This window comes from Nanorana parkeri, unplaced genomic scaffold (genome assembly GCF_000935625.1).
Source record: "Nanorana parkeri isolate BGI_ZX_2015 unplaced genomic scaffold, ASM93562v1 scaffold1149, whole genome shotgun sequence".
In the NCBI taxonomy this organism is placed as follows: Eukaryota; Metazoa; Chordata; class Amphibia; order Anura; family Dicroglossidae; genus Nanorana; species Nanorana parkeri.
This window is the reverse complement of record NW_017307417.1, coordinates 329,987-357,107: the sequence shown is the minus strand read 5'-3', so window position 1 is coordinate 357,107 and position 27,121 is coordinate 329,987. Positions and strand designations below refer to the sequence as shown.

The window sequence follows — 27,121 nt, the reverse complement described above, 5'->3', positions numbered from 1 at the left end:
ACCTGAGAGCCACATAGCCCACCTAAGAGTGCACACAGCCCACCTGAGAGCCCACCTAAGAGTGCACACAGCCCACCTGAGAGCCGCAAAGCACACCTAAGAGCCGCATAGCCCACCCAATAGTGCACACAGCCCATCCTCCCCCCCCCCCCCCCCCCCCCAAAAAAAAAAAAAAAAAATTGCCGCGCGCGGCGCTAGAGTGTTCGGGTTTCACTTGAAGAAACGGTGCAACCCTAGCTGTAGGGCATGTCAGTCTTTCTTGTTGCAAGCCGCGTTTGAAATATTAAAACCGTCTCCACTGATTTGGAAGGAATTACATACAGTTCCACAAGTAACCTCAGTCATAATATACACTTCAGCTTTCATTTGCTAAAAGCTAAACACAAATGATGCCGTTTAGGCCAAAACAGGACATCAAAGCCTGCCACTGGAGCTCCTCTCAGGAAGCATTGTGCTGGTGACCTCACCTGCAGACAAACAAGATGTGCAGGCGGGGAGACATGGACGGCTGGATGCTGCCAAGGAAACTAAAGTAGATCTAAAGCCGAACTTGATGACATTTAGTGCTAAAGCACCGTGTATCATAAACAATCACCATGCTTTTTCCATAACATAGTGTCCGCAGTGCTGATGATCTGCTCCAGCCTTCAGCCAGCTTCTCCAGCGTTGACTGCACATTGTTTGGATGATTTACTGATAGTGCCAATAGTAAACTACGCATGTGTTGGCTTGGCATGACCTCTTGTAGCCTCCACCAGGGGTGTATGTGACAGGGTGACAACGCTGGAGCACAAAGTTGTCACCCCATAACAGGAAGTGCCTGAACAAGGACCTCTATGGTAGGATGGCCAGGTATTCTTTAAATGAAAGCTGGAGATTTAAAAAGGCTGAAAACAATATTAAAGAAATTAAACCAGGGGTGGGCAACTCTTGGCCTCCAGCTGTTGTGGAACTACAAGTCCCGTGAGGCGTTGCAAGACTGACAGTCACAGGCATGACTCCCAGAGGCATGTTGGGATCTGTAGTTCATGCTAGCGGCTGGGCTGCACAGCATCATTGGTTGCTAGAATGCTAGTGGCTGGGCTGCACAGCATCATTGGTTGCTAGAATGCTAGTGGCTGGGCTGCACAGCGTCATTGGTTGCTAGAATGCTAGTGGCTGGGCTGCACAGCGTCATTGGTTGATAGAATTGCTTGGATACAGGCGGGGGTGCCATAACAATCAATGACACTGTTGAACCACCAGCATCTTACTAACCAATGACACAACCATTAGTCATCCAATAACACAGTGTGGGCTGCAAAGTTCTATTGGTTGCTGGGACGCAAGCAGGCACACCATAAAAACCCACGGTGCTGAGTCCACCAGTGTCTTAGCAACTACAGTAATGAAGCTGTGTGGGCCCCGCAGCGTCAGTTGTTGTAATGATACTGGCATTCCCACAGTGCTATTGGTTGTTATAATGCGCCCATCTGCATTCGGCCTGTGTGGCTAGGATCCTAGCAACCAATGATGCTTTGCAACTAACGTCCTAACAACCAATGACACAGTGCAGATTGCACAGCATCGTTGGCTGCTAGGGCACAGGTGACCCTGGCTTTGGTTCACTTGAACATTCACCGAATCGAATGTATTACTGGCTATGTTCGGTGAATGTCCACACAAACCGAACCCAGGCCAGTTTACTCATCACTGGCTGTCCCCAGAACAAGTGGTGAATTGTTAAGTAATGACAGTGGCTCTAGTGACAACAGTTTACATAGGCGTCTCTACAGGGGGGCAATTGCCCCCCCCTAGCTTATGCCTTGCCCCCCCGCTGATTCCCCTTTAAATCGACCGCTGCCGTACAGCTTCAATGTACGGCGCGGTCTCTTGCTAGCTGACACACAGCCTGACTTGCAGGAGCAGCTCCTGTCAGCTTCGGCCGGAGCTCTGTCAGTTCTGAGCTCCGGCCGAATGATGGATCACTAGTAAGGTCTAGTGCAGACCTTACTAGTGATCACCGCTATCCCCCCTATATATTGTTCCTAGAGTCGCCACTGACAGTTTAAGAGGGGAATTCTTCTTACTTTGAAGAGGTTTCCTTTCACTTTCTGTCTCCAGACAGGAAGTGCCCTGGAAACAAGTAGTAAAAGGCAGGAAGGCATGATTTAACCCTTATGGCAATGTGTAGTAAAAAAAAAATGAAACTAGCCATAAGTGTATGAAAAATGTAAGCAGAATATTTCATTGTTAGCTTCTACATGCAGTCCTGGCTGGTAAATGTGCCACAAAAGCTTTGCCTCCTACATGGTTCATAACCCTCTAAAATAGATTGAGGGGAATTTATCAAAACTGGAGCATACAAAAAAATGGAGCAGCTGTGCATGGCAACCAATCAGCTTCTCTCTTTCATTTTCAAATCTTAGCTGAACAAACTGAAGAGAGAAGCTGATTGGTTGCCATGCACAGCTGCTCCGGTTCTGATAAATTCCCCTCATTGTATTTAACAGGCTGACATTTTTCACAACACATGCTACTTATCTGCGGTATTTCCATTATAAGGAAATAAAGATGAGAATCACTAATATCCCGTTCGGGCCCATTGTATGGGGGATAGATGGGCTGTTAGCAGTCATCGTTGGTACTCTTTAGTTTGTTTTGCCGTACACAAATTCTGCAACCAAGCAACAAAGATGGCTCCCCCGGTGAAGTCAATGTATACACCATACCTCATGTTCTTCTGTAATTGCCATTCAGTCTGGTTATTTGAAACCGAAGCAGTGACATTTTCCTCGCTTTTCATAAACATTCCTTCATGGATCTCCAAGACCGTGATTTGTACACCGACGTCGCACAATGTTTACTGGAGAATGTGGTGATATCCTTTGTTGTACGCATTCAGGATGACGTGTCAGGGCTATAAGCTGTGAAATAAAACCTTTATAGGAAAGAAATTAGTGAACGTCATTGCATTGAGTGATGTGACTAAATAGAAAAATATGAAGAGGCGTCAATGTTTAGAAAAAAAAAAAAGCCAGTGGAAGAGGTAGTTGACTGAAGTGGCCAAACATCTGGGTAGACATTGCTGCATGTGACGGAGTCCAGGTACCTCAGGGTTAGGTCTGTGAGTGTTGAAATAAAGACTAGGCAGACAGGACCCAGCACAGGCCTGTCCCTATTCTTGAAGTGTAGACTTTGTTTTGGGCAGCGCCATCAGATTCTTCTTTGTGTATTGGGTAATGAGGTTGTTGCTGTGTATGACCAGCAGTTACAATCAACTGAGGCCAATATCAGTTAAAGCTGGCCATATACATTTAGTAGGCTGAACAAAAGAAAACCACTTAATTCCCCCATCCATGCTAAACATTACATTGTATTACACTCCAGTGGCCAATTCCATTACAGTCTGGATAGGTCAAAACCTCTACAGAGTTATAGATAGATCCTGATAGATCTATCCACAGTTGGCTTTGTCCCATGGTCAGGTTTCTCAGAACATTGGAAAAGGGTGAACTTCATACATTGGTCGCATCTGAACAGGGACACCTTGCATTCCTGCTGCAAGAATCTGTAGCTTCTTGCCACAGGAATCCCAGAACACCCCGTGTGAACAGAACCTAGGGTGACTAACCTATTACAGGATGGGTGGGTCTAGACTCCTAATAGACGTGTCCGGAGCTGGCTTTGTCCTGTGGTCAGGTTTCTCAGAACATTAGCAAAGTGTGACCTTTATCCAGCTGGGTGGACTAGCACACAGGGACTGTTGTTTCTTCTGACATTTTAGAAGCAATGCCTGTCTGGGCTTCACCTTTAAGGCACAGTCTACTGCTTGCCTCAAGTTCCTTTTTTTAAATTCAATGTGGTTCACTTAAAAGAAAATTGATATACTGAGTGTGGCCCTTAAAGACTGGAGTTGTAGAGCCCTGTGGAATGGAATGTTATTAACTTTCTATTTAAAAGGTGTGATAATGGTTGATGACATGGAAGCCGCTAGCGGTGTCATTGGCCATCAGGCTGATATCAGACACTGGGGAAGTGGCAACTCTTCAGCCTTATATGAACCCATTCACCGGTGGGAAGTTTTGCCTTGGACAGAGAAACAGCGCCCTTAAGCAATCACTGTGACATCATGTGTGATATTAGCGGACCTAAGTCCTCATATTAACCTGACCGATGTCTGGTGTCAGCTCTTACATCTGACCCTTCTCACCCTGACAAAACCTGGCTGTCCCTTCTAGCAATGGGCTAATGATGGGAGATTCCTTCACACCTTTTGTCTTGTGAACAGCTGTGCTCTAGAATGCAGCAAAGTGTTATAGCTGTTCCAAGTAGCAGTAAGAACAATAATAATTGTGAGAATTAGCTCCAAACAGTAGTGCATTAAGGACACTTTCACTCGCTTAAGTTTTCTTTTTAGGGCTTCTTTGCTCACTTTTATTGATTCAAAACGTCCATACAGATTTTCCCTCACAGGGGTTTTTCTAAAATATAGTACACACAGTACTGGTAATGAAAACACCGATTAGGCTTCTTGGCTTTTACCTTCAGCATCTGGCCGTTTTGACCCACTGGTTCTCATCTTTGTCTGTTTTCTCAGACTAGTCACAACCGTTTCTCTCACAGTCACACAGGCTGGTCCTCACCACACCGGTGTATTGCCACACAGGCTGTATTACACCTGCTTGCCACACGGGCTGGTTCCAGGGGGGAGCCCTCCTGTCTCCTGCACAGAGACCTCCTCTGTCTCCCAAACAAAAAACAGTAAGTCACTAGCACTCCAAAGGTTCTCTAAGCAAAGTTCCTTAAAAACCAATGTGACATACAAGCCCCACCTCTGTTACCATGACATAGCATTCCCTCCAATTGTTTTTACAAATACCATATTTATACTAATGACCAAAAGGATGTTCAAAGTAGCAAAAATCACATTCCTAGTAAGGATCAACTCATACCACCTTATTGAATGTAAAATGCAGAAAAACAGGCCTCTATCTCCCATGTGGAACCCTGAACTTTGGCCAGCATTCTATTCATGAGGGCTATGCACAGGTGCACAACCACTCTGTGCTTGTCACCACTAAAGTCCAGACCCAGGAATGGAGATTCCATCCCTCCCAATGCTCTTTTAAATCTCCCACTTCCAGGAACCCAAGTCAAATCTGGAAAACCTGGGAAGAACTGCAAAGCCAGCTCTTTCCCAGTAAACGTTTGTCCTTTCTGGAACTTCTCAGCACCCCTGGCTGAGAGTGCTGGGTGACTATATTGCCAAAAGATTCCATGGCATTGCCACGCACTGCCACATAATGGATAAGGAATCTTGGGTCCTTGGCTTTGTTAGGTGCACCCTTCCAAAATGTTGACTGCTAAAGTAGATGGAAACCTTAACAGGATGACATATAGTTTGCTATAATTGTATTATAAACAATTGCAATTTTTATTTTTAAGGCAGAACTCAGGTCAGGTTACCTAATGACCCGCTACTCCTTGCCCGGTATTTTTTAAACTCCTATACCTACCCTTTTCCTGAAGTCTTCTTACAGGGCAATGATGTCACCAGGACTTTCTCCTGTTTTTCGGTTGGCGCAGAATGGTCCAACACTCTTCCAGGACTAAGCAGCCAGGAAGTCATGACTTGTGAGTGCTTCGTCTAGGGTGGAGTGTAGACGACAGGCTGGGCTTACAAGCAATGGTCATAGTGAGAGAATCTGCCTCGAAGAGGACTGCGGCCGCTGAACTAAGGAGGAAGTTGGGGACATCACTGGAGCATTGATGGGGTAGGAAGAGCTTTGCCATAGGTGGTGGTTAGAAGCTTGAGTTCCACTTTGTTAAAATACTTTTTTACCTTTTTTCATACTTGTCATCCTAAACAAACAAAGTGTGTTTCTTCCAGGATCGCCGGTTGGAAATAAAAGAGAAATAAATCCCTTCCTGCGGCGGATCACTACAGAGACTTATGTGACATCAGTGTCTGTTCTAATTTTCCTCCATCTTGGTCAGAAGGAAAACCAGACCCATGTAATTAATATGATTGGCCGGAGGTAAATAGAGCTGCGCTCGCCTATATCTCATGAGGTCAGTAAAAGCGGACCTGGACACAAACTTTTTGAGTTTGGTCAGACAACCCTAGACGGACCCAGAAGTGGGTGGATATAGGCAGATGCACGTCTGCTTACATCCAGCTGGACATAGGAATGTATTGCAGTCCATTGTTGATCTGTATAATCACGGGTCCAAAACGGACCGCACTATGGCACAATAGCACACTATATTGCAGCTTAAGGCGCCATGTGAAAGGCGCCTTAAGCTGCATGATAATGCGATGTTGTGCCATTGGTACCGGAGAACTGATGTTGTAAGATAGTAGCTCACGAAAGCTTTAACTTATGCATTTCCAAATTGGACCACAAAACGCTTACCTCACCAGAAAGCCTACATAACGTGTTCAGTATATTTGGGTTCAGCATTATTGTTGCACATTAATCACCTGCGAGTCCAAGCAAAAGAAGCAAAAGAACATTTTGTAGAAAGAAATCACAACATTTTTTTCGACTTTCAAAGTGCAAATTAGCAGCAGAACTAGACAGATTGCCTCAATTGTTCTTTTTAATTGCTTCCTCGGAAAAACCGTTCCCTGCCAATTGCTTTGTTGTGCCTGGAAACTGACCGGGCCGTCACATCAAAAATGGAGATCATTAGCAAAAGTTACATTGCAGGAGGAACGGCGTATGGCTCTTGGTCTGAGGTCAAATATCAAGTTTTTAAAAAAGTTCCATTCCAAATAAACCGTGTGCGGTGTGTTTTGTTTGACTTGATTTGTTGTCAGGATTGGGCTGGTGTCGTATTTTGAGCTATACATAATTGGCTCTCATTTGTTAAAAACTACAATTTGTTCTTAAAAACATAAAATTGAGAACCAAATGGGTTTGTTTTTTTCAAGTGGGTAGAGGAAAAGGGAAAACAACACAATACTGCTTTTAAAATACAGTAAACTCCCCGTTGTCGCCAGAAGAAGGTACATCTTCAAAAGGGGGCACTTGTTCTGGTGTCTAAGGCTCCATTCACACAGGAGCGGTTGTTCGCGCATATTCGGCTGGCAGCGTGTAGCCGCTCTAAACATAGAAAACAATGCTCTTTAACAATGCATTGTTAAAAACAATGCATTGTTCAGACTTTTGCGGCGGCCGCGCGGTATGAAGCTGCGCGGCCCACAAAATAGCCCAAGCGCGATTTTGACAGATTCCACACGTTTAAATGCTCCGATACTTATCCAGATACCGGAACTTCCGGTTAGAGGGAGATTTCCTCTGACCGGCAGTGCCGCGATGGTACATGAAGCCGTCTTCCTGGCCAATCAGCATCGAAGCCGGCTTCCCAGCCAATCGGAATGGAGCCGGATTTCAGATTGCCCGGAAATCCGGCTCCATGCTCCCGGAAGTACCGGTATCTTTACTTGGTGTCGGTGAGTACTGAAATATAAAGTAAATATCGGTACTCGTACTCGATACCGAAAAAGCGGTGCATCCCTAATGATGATGTTACATGGTTCAGACGTTGAGTTGTAGTTCAGAAGGCAGGCTCTGTGCAAATTCACTGGGCTGAGTGAAATTGTGTCAGTGTATTGAGGTGGTACATCCTATGGGCATCTTCAATAAGTAAGTTTACAAACTTCTAGATCTATATGGTTATTAGGAGTTGGGTAGATATTTATTTTTAGTTACCCTATGACTTGGTGAAACTGAGGATTGGCCATTGGAATGATTGCTGAGCAGAGGTCTTTTATATGTTTTGCCACTTTTATTCTATAGAGTTTGAAAGTAAAATCACATAGCAGACTGAGAAGTGAATTTCCTAACCGGTAGGCATTTCCAAATGGTGTTTTATTCAGCAAATATTTTTATTGCTTCTGTAAAGAGACAGAACCAGTTATGGAGCGCATATGAGCATTGCACAGTGTAAATAACACCTTTTCACTGTACGAGAGGCTCTAGTCGCCTTGGGCCATGTGCTTTCCACAGAATGATATTCATAGGTGTTAATTCTCACCTGCAATGCACAATGTCGGAGGTCTGTATGTTATGAATTTTGCTGGAATGCTGAAGCTTGGGACACTCAGGAGTTTTAGATTAATATTTTTACAAGGTGCAGCTGTTCTAATATTCACCGGGGGAGCTGAGCAAGCAAAGGTTTTATCTTGAAGAGCTTTTTACAGTTAATTCTGAGAACCCAGAACTATGTTGGTTAGGATGGATGCCATGATGACTGAACAGGTGTGATTTCTTAGGGACATAAAGGAATAATTTGCATGTCTCCGCCCTTTGCTGTTGAATGACAAATAAAGCTCTTGTCTCACCAGTTTCAAATAGAAATGCATGGTCTGTACCTTAAAGGGTTGTTAAACCCTCACTTTTTTGCATATATCTACTGCTAGCAAGCAGTAGATATATGCAAAAACTTAAAAAACAAAACAAAAACCTTTTGAAACAGGTTTAAACGTACCTGTGTCTTCACCGGTCGCTCCCGTCCGAACATCTGAAGAGTCTCGGGTGGCCGCAAAGGATCTTGGGGCGGGCGCATGCGCAGTTCAGATGTTCGGCTGGGAGACGAGACACAAGGTAAGTCTATGGAGCAGCGTGCACCGGCACAGACTCCGTGGGACATCAGAGAAGGGGAGGACAGAGGAGTCAGCGCTGGATCGGAGACGCACACTAGCGCTTGAGGGACATCTGAAAAGGACAGTAAGGAAGAAGAAGATCGGATTAAGAGGCATCATTTAGTGTAAATCCTTACACTAACATTGGGGGAAGGGGAAAAAATATATCCTTCAATGTCACTTTAACATAGAATTAAATTCAGAAGCTTTTTTCAATAATGAATCCAGATCAACACATATACATTGTATAATTTTTGCACATTTACAGTCATCGTGTTTCCATACAGCTACAACTCTCTTAGCTCTGCTTCCACGAACTTCCTGTTGCGTACAAGATCACAAGGGACAGCAACTATCCATCTACTTGCTTGGAGAAGGGAGGAATGAGGAAGGGGTGGAGGGGAATGGTTTGCCTTGCTGTAGAGACACACACAGCTTTCTAGCACACACAAGGGTGGCTCCATAGGACCCCTCAAGAGAAAGGAACCACTCTAAAACAGGATATCAGGACCAGTGCTCAGGGGACCAGCTGATTATGCAGGAAGCTGAAAATTCTAAACATCAAGGCGCAGCATCCATTGTAAGTGATTTTAATCAGCATTTGAAATAGCTTAAAATCCTTTTTTACTTTATTATCGCTCCAGGAATTGTAAAAATTAACTGCTCATTTTTCTCTAGGGGCCAGAATAAAGAAGATATAGTCACCTGATCCTCAGTCTTGCAGTGGTCAGCGCTCACTTCTCTCCTTTCCGGTTCTGGTGGTGCAATGTCCCTCAGCATCTTCATGTCGAATGCGCTTGCATTAGACATGATAAAGTCATGGGTCCTTAGAGCCCAGAAGAGAAGAGGCTGTGTGGACTGGTCTAGCACCCCAGGGGGATCAAAGATCAGGTATATCTTTTTTTTTTTTCGTCCCTAGGCCATAATGAGCACTTAACCCTTGCAAAAATAGGCTTTAAAGGAACAGAACCTCGCTAAGAATCACAGCTCACTTTTGTTCCACTTCCTAAATAGCACGATAGATGCCCCTTAAGCCCGTTGTGTGAAAGTGAGGAATTGTCATACTGCTTGCACACTATTTCCACACTACCCTTAAAGTGACACTAAACTCAGGATTTAAACCTTAAATATGCATTCTTAGGATCTACAGCCGAGTGATACACAAATAAGATACATTTTTGTTTATAGTTAAGTTACCAGAATGCATATTTAAGGTTTAACTCCTGAGTTTAGTGTCACTTTAAATCTAAATGTATTGTGCGTACACAGACAAAAAGATGGTTTCTGCAAACTGCTCCATTGCAAACATAATTGGGATAAAAAAAGTGCATTTCATGTTAGAATGTTTAGAGCAGGGGTCTCAAACCTCCGGCCCTCCACCTGTTGTGAAACTACAAATCCCATGATTCATCTCTCTTCGCGAGTCATGTCTGTGGCTGTGAGAATCTTGCAATGCCTCATGAGATTTGTAGTTCCACCACAGCTGGAGGGCCGGAGGTTTGAGACCCTTGGTTTAGAGAGGCATGAGGATTGTTGAATCTATCAGCTCTGGTTGTTAGGTGTCAGCTTTTGTCTAAAGGAATGACAAACCACCTGTCATGATTTTGCATTACTGGAGCTGGATGCACACATGACTGAGAGCTGGGTGCAAACAAAAGAGGGGGCTGGAGCGAAAGGGCTTGACATGATGAAATAAAGTGAGAAGTAACACAGGGCAGGGTGTCATTTCACATGTAGGTCACTAATGGTAAATAATCACGTGTGTAGAATGTTAGAGTAAAATTAAAAGCAGCATAACGTAGTGCTGTGCTCGGAGAAACACGTCCACAGGTGTGGCACCTACCCAAAAACATTGCAGTTGATATGTTTTTCTTGGAATTCCTGGGGAAACTTTGTCAGGAGGACAGGTTCATGTGCTACAAATGGAAAATTGATCTCTTGTTACAAGTAAATTAAATTGTTCTTACATTGACCCTCTTACAAAGAATCCACATATACGCTCACGGTGTTACAAATTAGAACCTAGGTTTATTTTTTGCTCTCTGTCCTCATGTTCTGTTCTGGTAATACTTAAGAGTCTGGAGATTAGCCAATGCAACACACTTTTAATCTTAATGCAAAATTGCATTATAAAAATGATCCTGCTTGTGATTAAAATACTGTCATATCAGGAAACGTTTCAGAAACCAAAGAAACATCTGATCAGAAGGATCAAAGAAGAAAGTGAGAAATTTGGGCTCTTCTTGAACATCAAAAAGAAGACCCAGATCATGACCACTGCAGGGAATGGATGCTTCAAAACAACAATCGACGGTGAGGAGGTTGAAAGTATGCAGGATTTCCCTTTCTTGGGATTGAAGATTGAGCGAAGTGGTATTTGTAGTCCAAAAATAAAGAGCTGTGTTTTGGGTTACACAGCGATGATATTCATGACCCGAATGTAGGGAAGCAAAGATGTTAGCTTGGCAACCAAATGCAGTTTAGGTCGTGCTGTTGTGTTTCCCATAGCTACCTACGGTGGTGAAAGTTGGACCATGAAAAGCCTAGCAAGAGGAAAATCTATGTGTTTAGGCTATGGTGCTGGAGAAGGCTCATGTGCATTCTATTGACATCAAAGATGAAGAACAAGCAAATACTGGAACGCATGAAACCAGACTTTTTGCTGGATGGCAAGATTGCAAAACTCAGGCTTGCTTATTTCGGACATGTTGTACTAATTGGAGAAGGCAGTTATGCTTGGATTGGTTAGTGGCAAAAGGAAATCAGCTGACCAAAGAAGACAATAGTTAGACACCAAAAAAGCCGACTCCAGGCAGAAACTGAGACAACTAAAAGAAGTAGAGACAGTGCTGACCTATAGAATCTCAGATCGTTGGCCATGACTGAACAATCGCGTATCATAATTGCCCTGTAACCTCTAATTCTTGGGAGAGATTATATTAAGGACAGAACGGGTGGCTGCAAAGGACTTCAGACTCTAGGGAGGCTCGATGGAGATGCTTCAGCAATGTTTATAGTAAATCAACTTCAACTTTGCAAGTCTTCTACTTCTGGAAGTGTCCATCTGCTGGTCCCCCACTGCACTCTTTGGTTCTTCCCTCTGACCCCCTAAGGGCAATTTTTTTGTGTGCAACTTCATGGTAAGGAAATCATAATTTTTGTCCATGGAATCACTAACTTGGTCACTTTATGGGAGTTTGTAACTCTGTCACTTATTATTCACCTATATGGCTTAGCTTTAAATCGGTAAAAGAGATTTGTATTTGTAGCAGAGCACACCAACCTATTTTTTTAATTATAATTTTGGGGGGCTGAGTTCATTTAAAGGAACCTTCCATTCATACATGGAGTACACCCTTCCTTCACAAGGCTTCAGCTTTCATTCAGCACCACTCCACCCTGTTGTCTGTTGTCTTGAAAGATAAGAGAGATATAAAAGACACACATTCATGAATGTTTGTTTTGATTAATGCATGATTGATTGTAAGTGTTACTTAATTTACACCTTTTGGAAATGAAAACAATAACAGGGTTATTCAAGAAGGAGCCGAAGGATCCAGCCGTAGCTTTGGCTCTCTTCGGCCACCGGAGCCCTTCGGTTCAGTCAAACCGAAGGGCTGCGGTATGGGCTATTCACAATACCCCGTACAACAGCCGAAGGTGGCCAAGCGGTTCAGCCAAGCCAAAGTGACAGCCGAAGCGGGGCTGAGCTCCTTTTGGTCTATGGCTCTCAGTCAAGAGCTGTTCATGGATAAGCTTCCATTTCCAAATCCAGCCATGGTAATCAGTATCTTTAGCAGTATACATCTTGTTAGTTGCTGGTCTGAAGTCAGGGAAATATAGGTCTGGAGTGGTTGCGGCCTGTGCAGCATGGTACAGCTGGCAACATGAAGTCTGCAGTTCGCCTACATGGTAGAATGTTAAACATGACTTGGGTAGGAGTAAATTAAATAGGCACTTATAATCTTGCACTAGGAAGTGATGGATGCAAAGTTTAGTACTTTACTTGTTCATGGCTAAAAAGTATCTAAAGTTTTGAATGAAGTGGGGAGGACTTAGAAGCCCTGTCAGTTTTTATTGCCATTTCTGTCTCTACTGGAGAAATTTCTATTTGTCTCCATGACCATTGTCAATAGCACTGAGAGTGAGGAATTACAAATTTGTGACTTGTTACCAGAACAAGAAAAGAATGGAAATCTACCAGCAATACCTGATGTTTCAGGCTAAGGGGGAGTATGTGTCCTCCCAGTTATAAGTACCTGTTCTAGCAGCCAGTTGCTAGGCTCATACACTGTTATGTGATGGAAGTAATTACGTCCCCCTTACCTCTAGCATGTGACACCAGCCAGCACTGGGGACTGGAACTTCTCTTTGTTGAAGAGCTACAGCAGATAAAAAAATCTCCATCATCCAACCCGCTTCCAGAAGTGTTGGGTGCTTGGTCTTCCGATGTGCATGGAAATGTGTCAGATGAGGTTTCTTCAACCTGCTTTGCTCTTTAAGAGATCCAAGATCTGGATGCCTTGAGTCTCAAGGGCGGCTTTTGTTTTTAATCTTTATTTGTGGTGACATTGTCGCTTTCGACAACTGTCTGTACCCATCCTCCAAATCCATCCATCTTAAATAAAATAATATGATAGGTGCCCGCATTCTCCACCATCTGTTGTAGAATAATCCAGAACACTGTTCTGTGCAGTGATAGAATAATCCATATTTATTCAACGTATATAAGAAGATCTTAAACGGCAAAGAGGAAAGTGCTAAATTGTTTAAATTTCAGTTCTTTTTTATATACTCTGAATCGTTTTTGCAAAGAAGCTGATTAGCATTTGACATGCCCTTCATTAATACCAGCCACTTATGTAACCCTCTAGACATCCAAATCTCTTTGAATTTCTAGAAGACACTATTTAGCCAAAACAAGCTCACTTGGATCAATTTAACCTTTCTTACTTGTTCTAACATATTAAACTATAATTTGACACCTCCACTCATTCTTCTTTATTACCTCTATACAAAGTTAGAGGAGCTGAGGGGAACAAGACCATAACCACCAGGGTTGTAGCATGACTGAAGCCAAGTTCAGAATTCCCCAAGAACACCTTTGTTCTGTCTTTGATTGGGTCATATAGAAATTTCCAACAAGTTGAAAAAAATATGGAAGTGATAACGATACTTCACCACAATTGCAAACACCTATTATTGGCCGGTTAGAGTAAGCCCAAAGGCCCAAATTGCAGCCAAGCATTGGATTTTATGGCCACCTTTATTTACACTCAAAGTGGGTTTCCATTTTGGTTGTACTCCATCCCTTTGTTTCCCAGCCAGCTGGATTGTTGTATATTTTAAACATGTCTGTGTGCGATGAAAATAGTACAAGGAAGGACAATGTGTTAGCCAATGGGAATTTCAGAGCTTTTGGAGCATAATATAATACAAAAAAGAAGATCCCCTTTGGCTAAACAGCCTCTTATCTCATTTATTAGTGTCTGCATGTGTTTCACTGTCAGTTCCAAGCTATGTTCAAAAGAAGGCATTCCGCGACCTCTGCCAGAACTGGAGAGGCGAATTGCACTGGGACAATGTTATATTTTGTTCTATTTGTATTTTGTATATGACTTGTTGCATTTTCGTCGCTATTACTCTCGAATCATGAAAGGCCGGGAGATTTATTAAGTATTATACACCGGGAACAGAAAGGTTGCTTTAGGTAATTTAAAACACGTTAACAGTAGACATAAAATAAAATAACACACTCGGTGTTAAACATATTAGTTCTGTTTACATTAAGTATTATTCAATTTTTATAAAGTGATGTGGAGATGTTGCGCAGATGAATAAACAGAGTTGGAGAAAATATATTATCTGTCGCTGAGATACTCAAAGCCCTGAGACCTGGTGATGTTAGTTTATATTCTAGGCGATGCATTCCGAGCAGGGACTGTGCTCAAGTGACCTTTTGTTGTACAGCGGGAAAGAATCACATTGAGTTAATGGAGTGATAGCTTCTTCTAGAAGGGTCCTTTTTTAAAGCATAACATATTTTACATGTAGCTTATATATACCCTTCTGTCCTCCTTTTCCAAATTTTTCATTTTTCAGTTTTTGTGGCCCAGCCACCATTTTCTAATGCTGGTTGCCAGTGGGATCGGTACACAGAGTGGCTGCCACTCATGCATTGTCTACCATGGAGCAGATGACCAATACAACAGGAAAGCTGAGCAAGCATTGCGTTTCTTTAAATATACAGTGTGTTTGTATATGTTGTACAGAACGTCAGGAATGGGTCCTGGATGGACGATATATCCCTCCCTTGTTTAGGTGGTGGTCCCATTAAGGTCACCTTGTATTCAGGGTTCTCGCCAAGCAGGGTGAGGGGTCGGACTTGTATGGGAAACTGCTAGGCAGTCTTCCCAGAGTTGTTAAATATACATGGGTCCTGAAATCAGGAGGCTCAGAGAGATTTTTGGGTGGGACAGAGCCTCCATCCCTGACTACAGCCAGTTCTGGTAATGAAAGGGTTAACCCACCAGCCAGAGGGTGTGTTAAAAAGGAACAGGAAGCCAGTCAGTGGTGTCTGTGAGGAGTGTTTGGAGCAGGACACATGGGTGTGTGTGTTAAGCTGTGGAATACCGTCTACCGAGACACTGCTGGGGCACCTGTGTCCATACTGGTACCCTCGTGAGCAGGCTGGGACTCTAACCCTGAGGTGGGACTTAGTATATAGGCGCTGAGCCGAATCTTGATTTGCTGACAATAAACCCTGTTGATTTTGTTATTCAGCTGAATACAAGACATTTTTATTTGATTGTGGAAAAGAATAAAAGTTTATTTGCTGATATTGAGGTTTTAAATATCTTTAGCTGGATCTTAGAGTCACACGTGGCTAGTAATCAAATGATTTAAATATTCAAATTGTTGTATAAATTGGAAAATTTAGCATTGAGAAACCATAAATTATAATATATAAAATTTCCAAAAGTGTATTTTTACATATACATGATTCATATATGTGTTACAAGCACCATCAATTGTGGAAAATGCCATAACCAACAAATACATAGTACTGATGGGGTGGTCATATTAATCTGGCCACTCAGTGTATAGTATCCTACTCATTTTGCTTTTTATATGAAATATGCATTTTTGAATATTATGTAAAGGTTCTAATGAAAGATTTTTTTAGCCTCGATTTTTAAGTGTACATTTGTTGTTTGGATGGCTTGAAGGATGACTTTGGAGGTGGTAGTGAGAGGCCTCCTAAGGTCTAACAGTTAAAGTGACACTAAACTCAGCAGTTAAATCTTAAAAATACTTTCTAGTACCTTAACTATTAACAAAAATGTATCTTATTTGTGTATCACTCGGCTGTAGATCCTCCAATCATCTCTGAATTGGTCGTGACACTGTCCTTCCTTCTGGAGGGGGGCTACTTTTGTCCCCCATGGGCCCTGTGTGTGTTGTAAAGTAGTCACCGCTCCAAGCTCACTCCTGTGATGGACTACAATCTCAATACAAATTAGTAAACTAAACATGAGATTGTAGTCCATCACAGGCGACACTACAAATGATTAAATTATAAACATTAATGAAATATAAAATCAATTAAACGCATCACCTATTTAAAGGGACTTTGTTCCAGCATCCAGCACTCAAGCAACATTTGCACATTTGTCTCCAAGCTTTCACCAGTGGCTTTGCTCATTATCCACTTTTCTTCCTCAAATTACTTTTTATATATTGGCTAGACTTTTTCTTCCTGGAGTCACTTGTCTGCTGCCTGCCCTGACCTTGGGCTTGTGCTCCAAATCACCATCTGCCCCAGTGCTGCCTGAGTGCTTCCACAATCTCCTCCTGTGTGTATGGGTAGTCTCGTAGAAGTTGAACAGTGTGGGCCTGGAGGTCACATTCTGGGGTCAACACACAGTCCAAACTTTCGTTAAGGGTTCTCTGGCAGAATACTGACTGGCCCCTTGGTATCATAACATAGTCTACCTAGGCTTCAGGCCACACAAGCAAGCTCTGGATCAGCATTTCTTTTTTTACCCCTTCACGACCCATGACAATAATCCCGATTAATCCCGTCATGAATTTTGAAGGGGTTAAACAGAATCCTGTTCATAAATGTAGAGCCAGTGGCCAGCTTTACATTAGAAGCCGATTCTGGCGGCTCAGCTGCTGCCAGATCGCTTCTACGATCCGGTAAACTCCCCCCCCCTCCCGCCTGACACCCCCGCCATGTTTCCCTGGCTCCACTGCCCCTCCTACGGGCCCGGCACCAGCTTCTCGGGTGTTGGTAGGAAGCTGGGGAGGAGACCGGTGAACGTCTGTTTACTAATCTCCTCCCTATTCTATGGGACCGAGAACATCCCGTATTGAATCACTTCCAGTCCTATAGCAGTCATTGCTCAGCTCCTGAAGCCCAGCAATAAGCTATTGAAGTACAATCTGCATTTCAAAAGCTTATTTAGAGTGTAAAGATGACACTAGGGGTCTCTTGGACCCCGGTATCACCTTAAAGAGTATATGTCACCACCAATATGCTACCACATGGGGGGCTAGTAAGCCTCCCTATGTGATAGCATTTAAAGTAAAGTTACAAAACTTTTTAAAAATAATATTAAATAAATTCAAAAAAATAACAAAAACATTTTTTTTAAAGTCCCCCACCCCAGCGAGCATGCGCGTCGTCCCGTAAACACACGTCGGGTGCGCCTACGTAGGAAAACATGTTGGGTTTCGACGCACACAACAGAGTGAGAGCATAATTCTAGGGCCTATATTTACATGTATCTCTAAACTGATGACCTGTGGGGGCTTTTAAAGCGACATCTATGGACGTTTTGGGGTACTGAATTCTGTCGCAGTTTCACGGACGCACACAATTTTTAATCTGGGCATGTTGGGTATCTATGTACTGGTTGTAACCTCATCTTTTATATTTTACAAAAATGATATTGTGTTTTGGGGCACTAAATTTAACTTAAGTGCATTTTTCACGACATTTTTGGGTTTGATAATAAGATGCAATAATGTCGTGCAACATTCAAAATTTGCTTCTGCCTCCATTTTATTCTACAGGGTGCTGGCTTTTAGAAAATATATCATGTTTTTTGAGTACATTTTTTAATAATGGTTTTGAGTAATTTTCAGGCCTAAAATGTGGATTATAACATGGTGTAACACGTGCAAAAAAATGAAACAAAGGCCTTTGCCCTTAAGGGGTTAACGGCAAGCTGGACCTCACAATAGCAATGGGATTTGGCAATGCTGACAAGTGCCCTTCTGATCTAGGTGTTCACTCTGGAGCTTCTTTTTTATCTGACTTGTGATATACTTCTAAGAGCATTAGTGATGTATGAAATGCAGAATGAAGCATCTATCTCAGGCTGCTCGTAGTCCTGCATATTATGATATTCCTCTACTGGAGGGTTCCTGGCAACCATGCAGCGGCTGGACTGTGAACAACTTCAGATGGGTGCCTTATCCTGCAATTAATACGTCAGCAAGTTTCTTCATTTGGCTTATTGTGCCAGCAGAACTGAGAGAACATGGATTAGCTGTTAGCAGGATGATCTCCGCACTGTTCAGAGCTTTCAAAAGCTTTCTGCCTTTATAAATCCTTTCTGTTGTGCAGATTCTGCCTCATCAATGCCCGTCTGCTTCACGCCAGCCAGACATCTGATTCAAGAATGTTGCTGCCTCTTTTGTTTTATAAGTTGCCAGCTGACAGATTTTTGTATCCATTAAAATAAAAAAAAACGTATTAAAGATCTTTCCAAATAATGTATTAAAAATCTAGTATATTTACGCTTTCTTTATCCTGTAATATTCCTACAAATGTTGTGTTATTAACCGCCTCCCATCTGGACGCTGTACTTACACGGCCTGCAGCTTCTTGAATGTAAGCATGCGTGTATATACGTCCTGCCCCGCCCTGCCCCCCGGTCAGGTGCACACCCAGCCAGTGATGGCTGTTTACATTCAAGCGATCAGGCATCTTTAGAGACGCCCGATCGTTTGTACTAGCTGCGGGTGTGCGCCCCCCCCCCCGTACCTCCGTCGCCGACGATCTCTAGATACTGGCAAAGCGACTCTGTTACTGGAGATCAAAGGGAGGTCAGTACACAAACTCCCTTTGATCTCCTCTCTTGTCCCCGAATGCAGGAAGTGATGTATATTACATCATTTACGCATTCAGTGTCACTCTCTGGCAACAGATGCCGGTAAGAAGCTGGTGAGGCAGATCTCTGCTTCAGCAGCTTCTCTGAGGGACCCTAGGTGATATTAGGGGTCTTGGAAACCCCGATATCTCCATAAAGTGGACCTGCCTGTGTGAATTGGCTATCACATAGGGAGTTTCTTAGCCCCCTATGTGATAGCAATAAAGTAAAGTGTAAAAAAAAAAAAAAGTCTAAAAAAATTAAAGCAAAACAATAATAAAGACAAATATTTTTTTTAAAAAATTAACACAATTTTTTTTTTAAAGTCCCCTCCCCCCCCTACATACAGTACACACGCAAACATTTGTCGGGTGCGCCTATGTGCGAAAACGACAATTGTGCCCATTACGCCGCACATGTTACATATCGCCGCGAACGTCGGAGTGAGAGCAATAATTTTAGGGCCATTATTACTGATAACATTAAACTGATGAGGGGTAAAAGCGTTTAAAGCGGCGCCTATGGCCAATTTTGGGTATGGTAGTTTTCTGCGATTTCGCGGGCACGCGCAATTTTACGGCTTGACATGTTTGGTGTCTATTTACCCGACGTGACCCCGTCTTTTATATTTTACCAAAAAATTGGGGTGATAATAAATGTTTCATAACATTTCATAGGGAAACAGGTTTTTTTTGTTATATAGTAAAAAATAAAACCCCCAGTGGTGAATAAATACCACCAAAAGAAAGCTCTATCTGTCCCCAAAAAATTGTATAAAATTAATTTCAGTACAGCATTGCATGACAGAATAAATGTTTCTGCATCAATTGACATTCTTTGACTTATTTTCATTTCAATTCTGTGCACAGATATGGACCAGGCAGAAGATGTATTTGGCCTTAATGGACAAATCGAGCATAAGCTCTCTTTCCTGCAGAAGAATATTCCGGCTGACATGAAGCTGATTCTGATTGGTCATTCCATTGGTTGTTACATCATACTGGAGATGATGAAGCGATTACCTGGTCTTAAGGTAAGTGACTCGTTTTTTGCCTTCAAAGAAGTCCACCCAAAAAAATGGGAAGAGTTGTCAAGATTGTTCTGTAGACTTTTTTTTTAAATTATTATTATTCATCTGAAGCTAAACTTTTTTTTTTTAATAGGGTGGAGAATAGTTAAAATCCCGGTCCATTTATTTTTGTAAGCCATCTGTAGCCCCTTGGAAAGAGTTACTTTACTTCCTGTCCCATAGACACAACAGGAAAAGGAAATCTCTTTAAAATAAGATATTCCAGATGGAAGTCTTAGGCCCCGTTCCCACTGCGCTATATGCAAATCGTGCAACATCGCGAGATTTGCCGCGCGATGTCGCGTTCAAGCTTGCATTGAGCAAGCTTGAATCGCGGCTAAATCCGTTCCAAAAAGGGTCCTGCTGTAGCGACACACGACCCGCGACACCAGGACCCTTTGCCCCATTGGATTGCATTGGAGCGCGATATCGCGCGGTAATTTGCCACGATATCGCGGGAATTACCGCGCGATAAATCGCTCAATGTGAACGGGGTCTTACTTATGATTTGCACAGGGGCAGGATTATGTCCTTCCCTCTGGAGTCTTTTAATACAAGAAAGTCCCCCCAAAAAGTCACACACTCTAATACTTTCTTGGACCTCCTTTAGCTTTGAATATGTCCTGCATTCGCCATGGCATTGTTTCAATAAGCTTATGCAATGTAACAACATTTATTTCTGTCCAGAGTTGTATTAATTTTTCACCAAGACCTTGTAGTGATGATGGGAAAGTCAGGCCACTGTGTAAAGTCTCCTCCAGCACATCCCAAAGATTCTCAATGGGGTTAAGGTCTGGACTCTGTGGTGACCAATCCATGTGTGACAATGATGCCTCATGCCCCCTGAACCAATCTTTCACAATCTGAGCCCGATGAATCTCAGCATTGTCATCTTGGAGTATGCCCAATGTGCCATCAGGGAAGAAAAAATCCATTGATGGAAAAACCTGGTCTTTCAGTATATTCAGGAAGGCAGCTGAACCTGACCAACTGAAGCAACCCCAGATAAGAACACTGCCTGAAATCTAGGTGGGGACTTTTTTTTGACGGGGCAGTGTTTTTTTCTTGCTTTAGAAACTGCAGCTTGACATTGCATGCTGCTATATAGTCTATAGTCTACCAGAACACCCAGATTAGATTATACGAAGCATGCATATTTTTAGCCCCCAAGTGCATAACTTTACACTTATCAACATTAAACATTTTTTGCATAAATGCCCAAATCAAACAGTACATTCAAGTCTGCTTGTAAGTTAGAGACATCTTGTGAGGGCTTACATATAGCCAACAATTGTTTTAGCTTTGGAAAGAGGAGGGAAGGGTTAAAACACTGCTAGGTAATGTTTTTGTTGTCTGCGTACCATTGGGAATATTTTACTTCCTGTCCCGGTGGCACAATAGTTTTGGAAAATAGTTTTGGATTTCCCCTCCCTTTCTTTCTTGGTGACAGAGGTCACCAGTACAAATAGAGGGGTGCATTGAAAGAAGGTTTAATCCTTCCCCGCTCTTTCCAAAGCTAAATAAAAAGGTTTTGCTTAGAGATTCACAATAAACTTGACAATAAAGCTGTACTAAAGGCTCTAGTTTTTCTACTCTAATGCATCCTGGGGAGCCTGTAAAAGACTCTTTAGGAAATATTTGTGTTCCTCTGGGTGTAAATTAGGTAAGCACTGATACTAGTATTGGTGCTGGTGCCGAGTATTTGGGCGAGTACTCGTACTCGCCCAAATGCTCAGATGCCTAGACTGATACTTTTAGTATCAGGAAGCCGGGCAGCAAGTCATTACACGCTGTCTGGCTTCCTGATTGTGGGGACGGCTTCCCTGCCAATCGGTAAGCCGGGTGTTGAGTCTTTACACACCGAGTGGCTTCCTGAAGGGGACTTCCGGTATCCGATATCGGCGAGTACTGAAAAAAAATATCGGTACTCGTACGTGATACCGAAATACCGGCATTGGTGCATTCCTAGTGTAAATATACTCCCAATTCTGTAATTTCACCACCGCCAGCTCCAGGTCCCAAAGTGCCACTTTTCTGAGCTTCCAAGTAGGGGAGTGCACACCCCAGTTATGTCACATCGAGTCTATACTAGGTAAAGCACAGACTCGAGCTGTGCTGTGAGTTGGCTTGGAGGAGGGAGGGAGTAGAGTGGCAGAGGCGGCTCTCTAATTAGGCGAGTTAGGCGGTCGCCTTAGGCCTCGCGCTGGCGAGGGCCTCGCGGCCTCCTAACTCGCCTCTACAGATCCACCTCACCTGGTCAGTCAGCCCCGGGGCAGAGGAAGCAGCGATTTCCTGATGGGGAGAATGAGCGCCGGCAATTCCCTGCAGCCTCCGCACCCACCCCCCCCCCGGATCTGTCACTGTCATAGAGAAGGAGAAGCCGCGCGGCAGCGAGTCCTCAGACGCGGCATCTCCCTCTAGTGGTGGTGGAAATACTTCCGCCACTTCTCACTTCCTTTCCTGCAGAGGAGAGAGCCCGCCCGGCGTGTCATGGAGATGAAAGGCACCCGCTCCTGCAGCAGCCAGCGGTGGCATCGGAGGAGGACAAAGAGGAGGCTGATACAAGCGGTGGGACACAGGGAGTTGAGCAAATAGAGCAAGTAGCATTTTTTGCGTTTGCAGTGGAACAGAACGCAGGCAATGTTTTGTAGCTGCAGTGCCATTGACTTCATGCACCGCCACACCCCCTCCCACCCCAGAGCGCAGGGGGAAGTTTTGTGAGAGATTGTGGTGCGTTCCAGCAGCTACTGCTCTGGAACGCACCGTAATTGGTGTGAACAAGCCCTAAGGGCCCAGTCCCACAATAAGGAGGGCGCTCGGCCTCTGGAACGCAACCCGAACTACTCACTTTGTTTTGGGAAGGGGCGTGGCAGGTGGCCTCACTTTTGAGTTTCGCCTAAGGCCTCACAAAGTCTAGAGCCGCCTCTGTAGAGTGGCATTATGTCCTATGGACGCAGACAGGAGAGGGAGGCTGCATAGCCAGCGGAAGTGTGCACACAAAGGTGTCTGCAGGTCAGTGTTAGTTTTGTCGATGAAAATGTTTCCTTCTTTTCGTCATCTGCATGTTTTTTAGTGACAATAGCTAAACGAAAATGAAGTAATAGAGAAATTGAATAACAAAATGGGGAAAGGAGAAGCGCCTCAAATAACAATAAAGTGGACAAAAAACTCCTGGGTTCCAGCGTCAATCTATAATAAGCAAGGTTCCCCGAAAAAAACGGAATCCCAAAGTAGGAGCTGTCTATAATAATCAAACAGGTAATGATAATGTAACAAATTTTAATGAGAATTAATAATAAAGTAGAAAAACATATAAATACACCTACTGACAAAGAACATCTAAAATCAATTAAAATGACAAACAAGTCCTCCCTGATGTAGCCCAGTGTTGATTGATATAGATGAGAATCTAGTGACCGTTAATGGTGGTCGCTAAGAGTCACTGATATTGGACACAAGCGCTGTGTTAGGCAAGCAAATACTCAGTATCAAAGAAGAGAAAAAGAAGGAATTACTCACTTCTGATGTGGTTTAGGTGGTAAGACAGTTCCTAACAAAAAAGACTTCAAGCATGCATGAGGTAATGGTCACAATGGCTGTCCCAGACTGCTGGTCCCCGGTTTCAGCAACTTTATTTTCCTGTATGTTGGTATAGTTGCTGCGAGGTCTGCTGTGGATCCTCCAAGTCGGCTCCTGCCTATGTAGTTGTATTCAGACCTGTGTTTGATAGTAAAGCTGGAAAGTTGTATTCCATATGTGCGGCCGCACTAACGAATGCAGGTGAATAAAGATCCACGAGGAGTGTAGCTTTCTCTTAATGGGTCCAGTCAGCATGGATTTAGCCAAAGAAAAGTGAGCAGATAGTATTCAGAGTAAAGGTAGTACTGTCAGATCCACCATGATTTGGTTGGTTTGCTTTGCCATCAGTGTCCCCGAAGGGATTCCGTATATCCAGCAGAGTCTGCAGAGTAAAATCATGGGCACAAAGGGAGGGCTGTATACACGTTTAACCCTAACGTTTCACCCCTGCACACCGGGGCTTCCTCAGAGGGACGTGTTTCACAACGGTGTATTTATATGTTTTTCTACTTTATTATTAATTCTCATTAAAATTTGTTACATTATCATTACCTGTTTGATTATTATAGACAGCTCCTACTTTGGGATTCCGTTTTTTTTGGGGAACCTTGCTAATAGAGAAATTGATAGGACGAAAATTAAACAAAAATAATGAGAATTTTAGTTGACAAAGGAAAACGAAACAAAAAACTTAGTTGGACTATTGCAACTGGACTTCCTCGTCCTATAGTAGGGAGACATGCACAACTAAATAATAATAACCTACTGATCTACCCAGCTGCACCCCAGCTAGCAAACACTTGCTGCACAAGCTGTACAGTGTCAAGAGAAAGAGAAGAGCAGATGTATGGATGCATTTTACATTTGATGCTAATTACAACAAGACCCTTTGTAAACCATGTGGCACAACTACCGTAAGTCATAACAGGTTAATAGAGGTTTACTCCACGGATATGTATCGAGTTTGGAAATTCTAGAGACTTGCTTAAATAATGCATGGAACATTAAATAAACCCATTAGATTTAGTCAACTAAAATTAGACTAAAACTATTCAGATGACTAAAATACGACTAAAACTAAAATGGTATTTTTGTCAAAAGACTAAAACTAAGACTACATTAAAATTTGCCGTCAATATTAACACTGCTCTGGGGAACCCTGTAAGAGAAAGAGACGCCTGAAAATCCAAACCTGGAGAGAGAGCATTGATTAACAACAAGCAACTACAGCACTAGAAAGAGAGGCACACGGCAATGATTGTAAGTGCTGATATCTGCAGTACTATATGCATTTTACCTGTGTGGGGTTAAGGCCTCATTCCCACTGATAAGAACCAGCTCGTACAGATCCGTGCGGCGTGCGCGGCCGTATCAGGCCGCTCCCGGGAAGGACAGGGGCTGCGTGTGATTGTACGCAGCAGCCTGTTCTTCTCTATGAGAGTATGCGGCCAGACACTCACCCAAACTGCACGTGCAGGTGTCCATACTCGGACGCGGACAGGATTCATCCTGTCCACGTCCGAGTAAGGACACCTGCACCCACAGACATGCAGTTCGGGTGAGCATACGGCGGCGTGCGGTGGCATACTCCCATAGAGAACAGGCTGCTGAGTACAATCACACGCATCACCTGTCCTTACACCGCAGGTCCTAGCAACCAATGACAGCAGAGAAGGTAGACACACGTGACGTCATTGGTTGCAAGGACCCCAGTGGTCCTAGCAACCAGTGGCTTCTGAGGAGGTGGACGCCTGACACCATTGATTGCTAGGACGCCAGAGATCATTGCAACCATCAACTGAAGAGAAGGGGACATTTGCTGGGCTATGGCTTGCAGTGAATGCACTGGCTTTGGAAGCCGGAACGTCTACTGTCAGCCAGCCATAGCTGACTGCAGTCGGTGATCGGTCCATGTCTGGGCCGCAAAATGCTCAGGTCTGCACTAGATAACCAAAAAGGTTTCCCTTTTTCTCAGGGAGCTTGATAAGCGGGAGGACGATGTCATAACTAATTATTCTATATAAGTAGACCGATCCAAGAAAACTGCTCATTCATTGAGTGGAGGAACTGCTTGGTTCTTGTGTGGCTGGAGCTTTCAGAAAATCCAAAAAAAGAAAAAAGGTTTATTCCAGCTTCTCTTAACAATAGATAATATTTCATCTTAGCAGAGTGTTGTGCAACCTCTTTATTATGGCCAATAAAAGTTTAACTGCTAACTTGGATGAGATATGAAGTGTAATAATCAGAAACGTGTGTTTAGGGCTCTCTTATTTTTGCTGGAATATGTGTCCCTTCTAACGTTCTGAACAAGATATGTGTATGTTAGTAGCAGAGCGAGTGCTTTCCTTGTATCTTGTGGAGCTCAGCTAACTGGCTGTCGTTGCGTCTTGCTTGAGGGACGTACAAGCCTTTTATATTAATCTGATTACAGTTGAAGAGTTCATGTGTCTAGCTGCAAAACACAAGACATTTTTCTAGATGATAGTTCCATGTCAGCTGTTGAAAGATGACTTAAAGAGATATTAAAATCAAAAGGATTTCAAATGCTGGTGAAATCACTTACAATGGATGCTGCTCCTTGATGTTTAAAGGTTTAGTTTCCGGCAGAATCAGCTGAGTCACCTGAGCACTGGTCCTGATATCCTGTTTAGGGCCTCATTCACACTGCTAAAAGCCAGCCCGTACAGATCCATGCGGCGTGCACGGCCGTTCCCGGGAACAACAGGTGCTGCGTGTGATTGTACGCAACAGCCTGTTCTTCTCTATGGGAGTACCCGGCCGTGCACTGCTGTACGCTCACCCGAACTGCACTTCCGTGTGTGCTGCGTAATCACATAGAGAAGAACAGGCTGCTGTGTACAATCACATGCGGCACCTGTCCTTCCAGGGAACAGCCCGATGCGGCCCTGCACGCCGCACGGATCTGTACGGGCCGAGCCTCAGTAGTGTGAATGAGGTCTTAGGGTGAGTCCTTTCCCTTGCAGGGTCTTATGGAGCCACCCTTGTGTGTGCTAATAAGCACAGGCACAGCAAGGCAAGACACACCCCTGTGTAAAAGCAACTGTGGGCTTGGGTGTGGGCGGGAAACAGCGGCAGGGATCAGGAAACATCCGGTAGCAGATCTCCTCCCCGCTCAATGAAACCATAATTGACATAGGTTGCATCACATCCGTCTTTAATAGACTATTTATAGGGAGACCCCAAATGTCACCTTCAAAAGAACCTGCCACCGCCAATCTGCTGTGTGATAGCAATTAAGTTAAAAAAAAAATAAATATTGCTGCATGCGCCAGAGTGAGACCAATAATTCTAGGGCCACAGTGAACTCTAAACTGATCTGTACAGGCTTTTCAAGTGTCGCCTATGGAGTGCCGTATGTCTGTCGCTATTTCACAGGTACGTTCGATTTTTTCGCTTGGCATGTTGGGTATCTATTTACTCGGTACAACCTCATCTTTTATATTGTACAAAATAAGTGGGTGTTATATTTTGTTTTTGTGCTCTTAAATTAACTTGTGTATTTTTTACTGAGACTTTGGGCTTCATAAAGAATTAAACTACTGTAATATTATACAACATAAACATTTTCAACCGCCACCATTTTGTTCTACAGGGTTTCTGCTTTCAGGAAATGTATTATACTGGGGGGGGGGGGGGGTTAAATAATTTCAAGCCAAA

The 27,121-nt window shown here is 43.5% G+C and overlaps 1 protein-coding gene across 1 annotated transcript in view; it reads left to right on the top strand.

The window, feature by feature from the left end:
* LDAH (lipid droplet associated hydrolase) overlaps window positions 1-27,121 on the top strand; it is a 184,967-nt gene that overhangs the window by 47,486 nt on the left and 110,360 nt on the right. Inside the window, exon 4 of the mRNA XM_018568175.1 lies at window positions 19,665-19,828. Coding sequence (XP_018423677.1) covers window positions 19,665-19,828 — 164 coding nt within the window. The remainder of the gene's footprint in view (window positions 1-19,664; window positions 19,829-27,121) is intronic.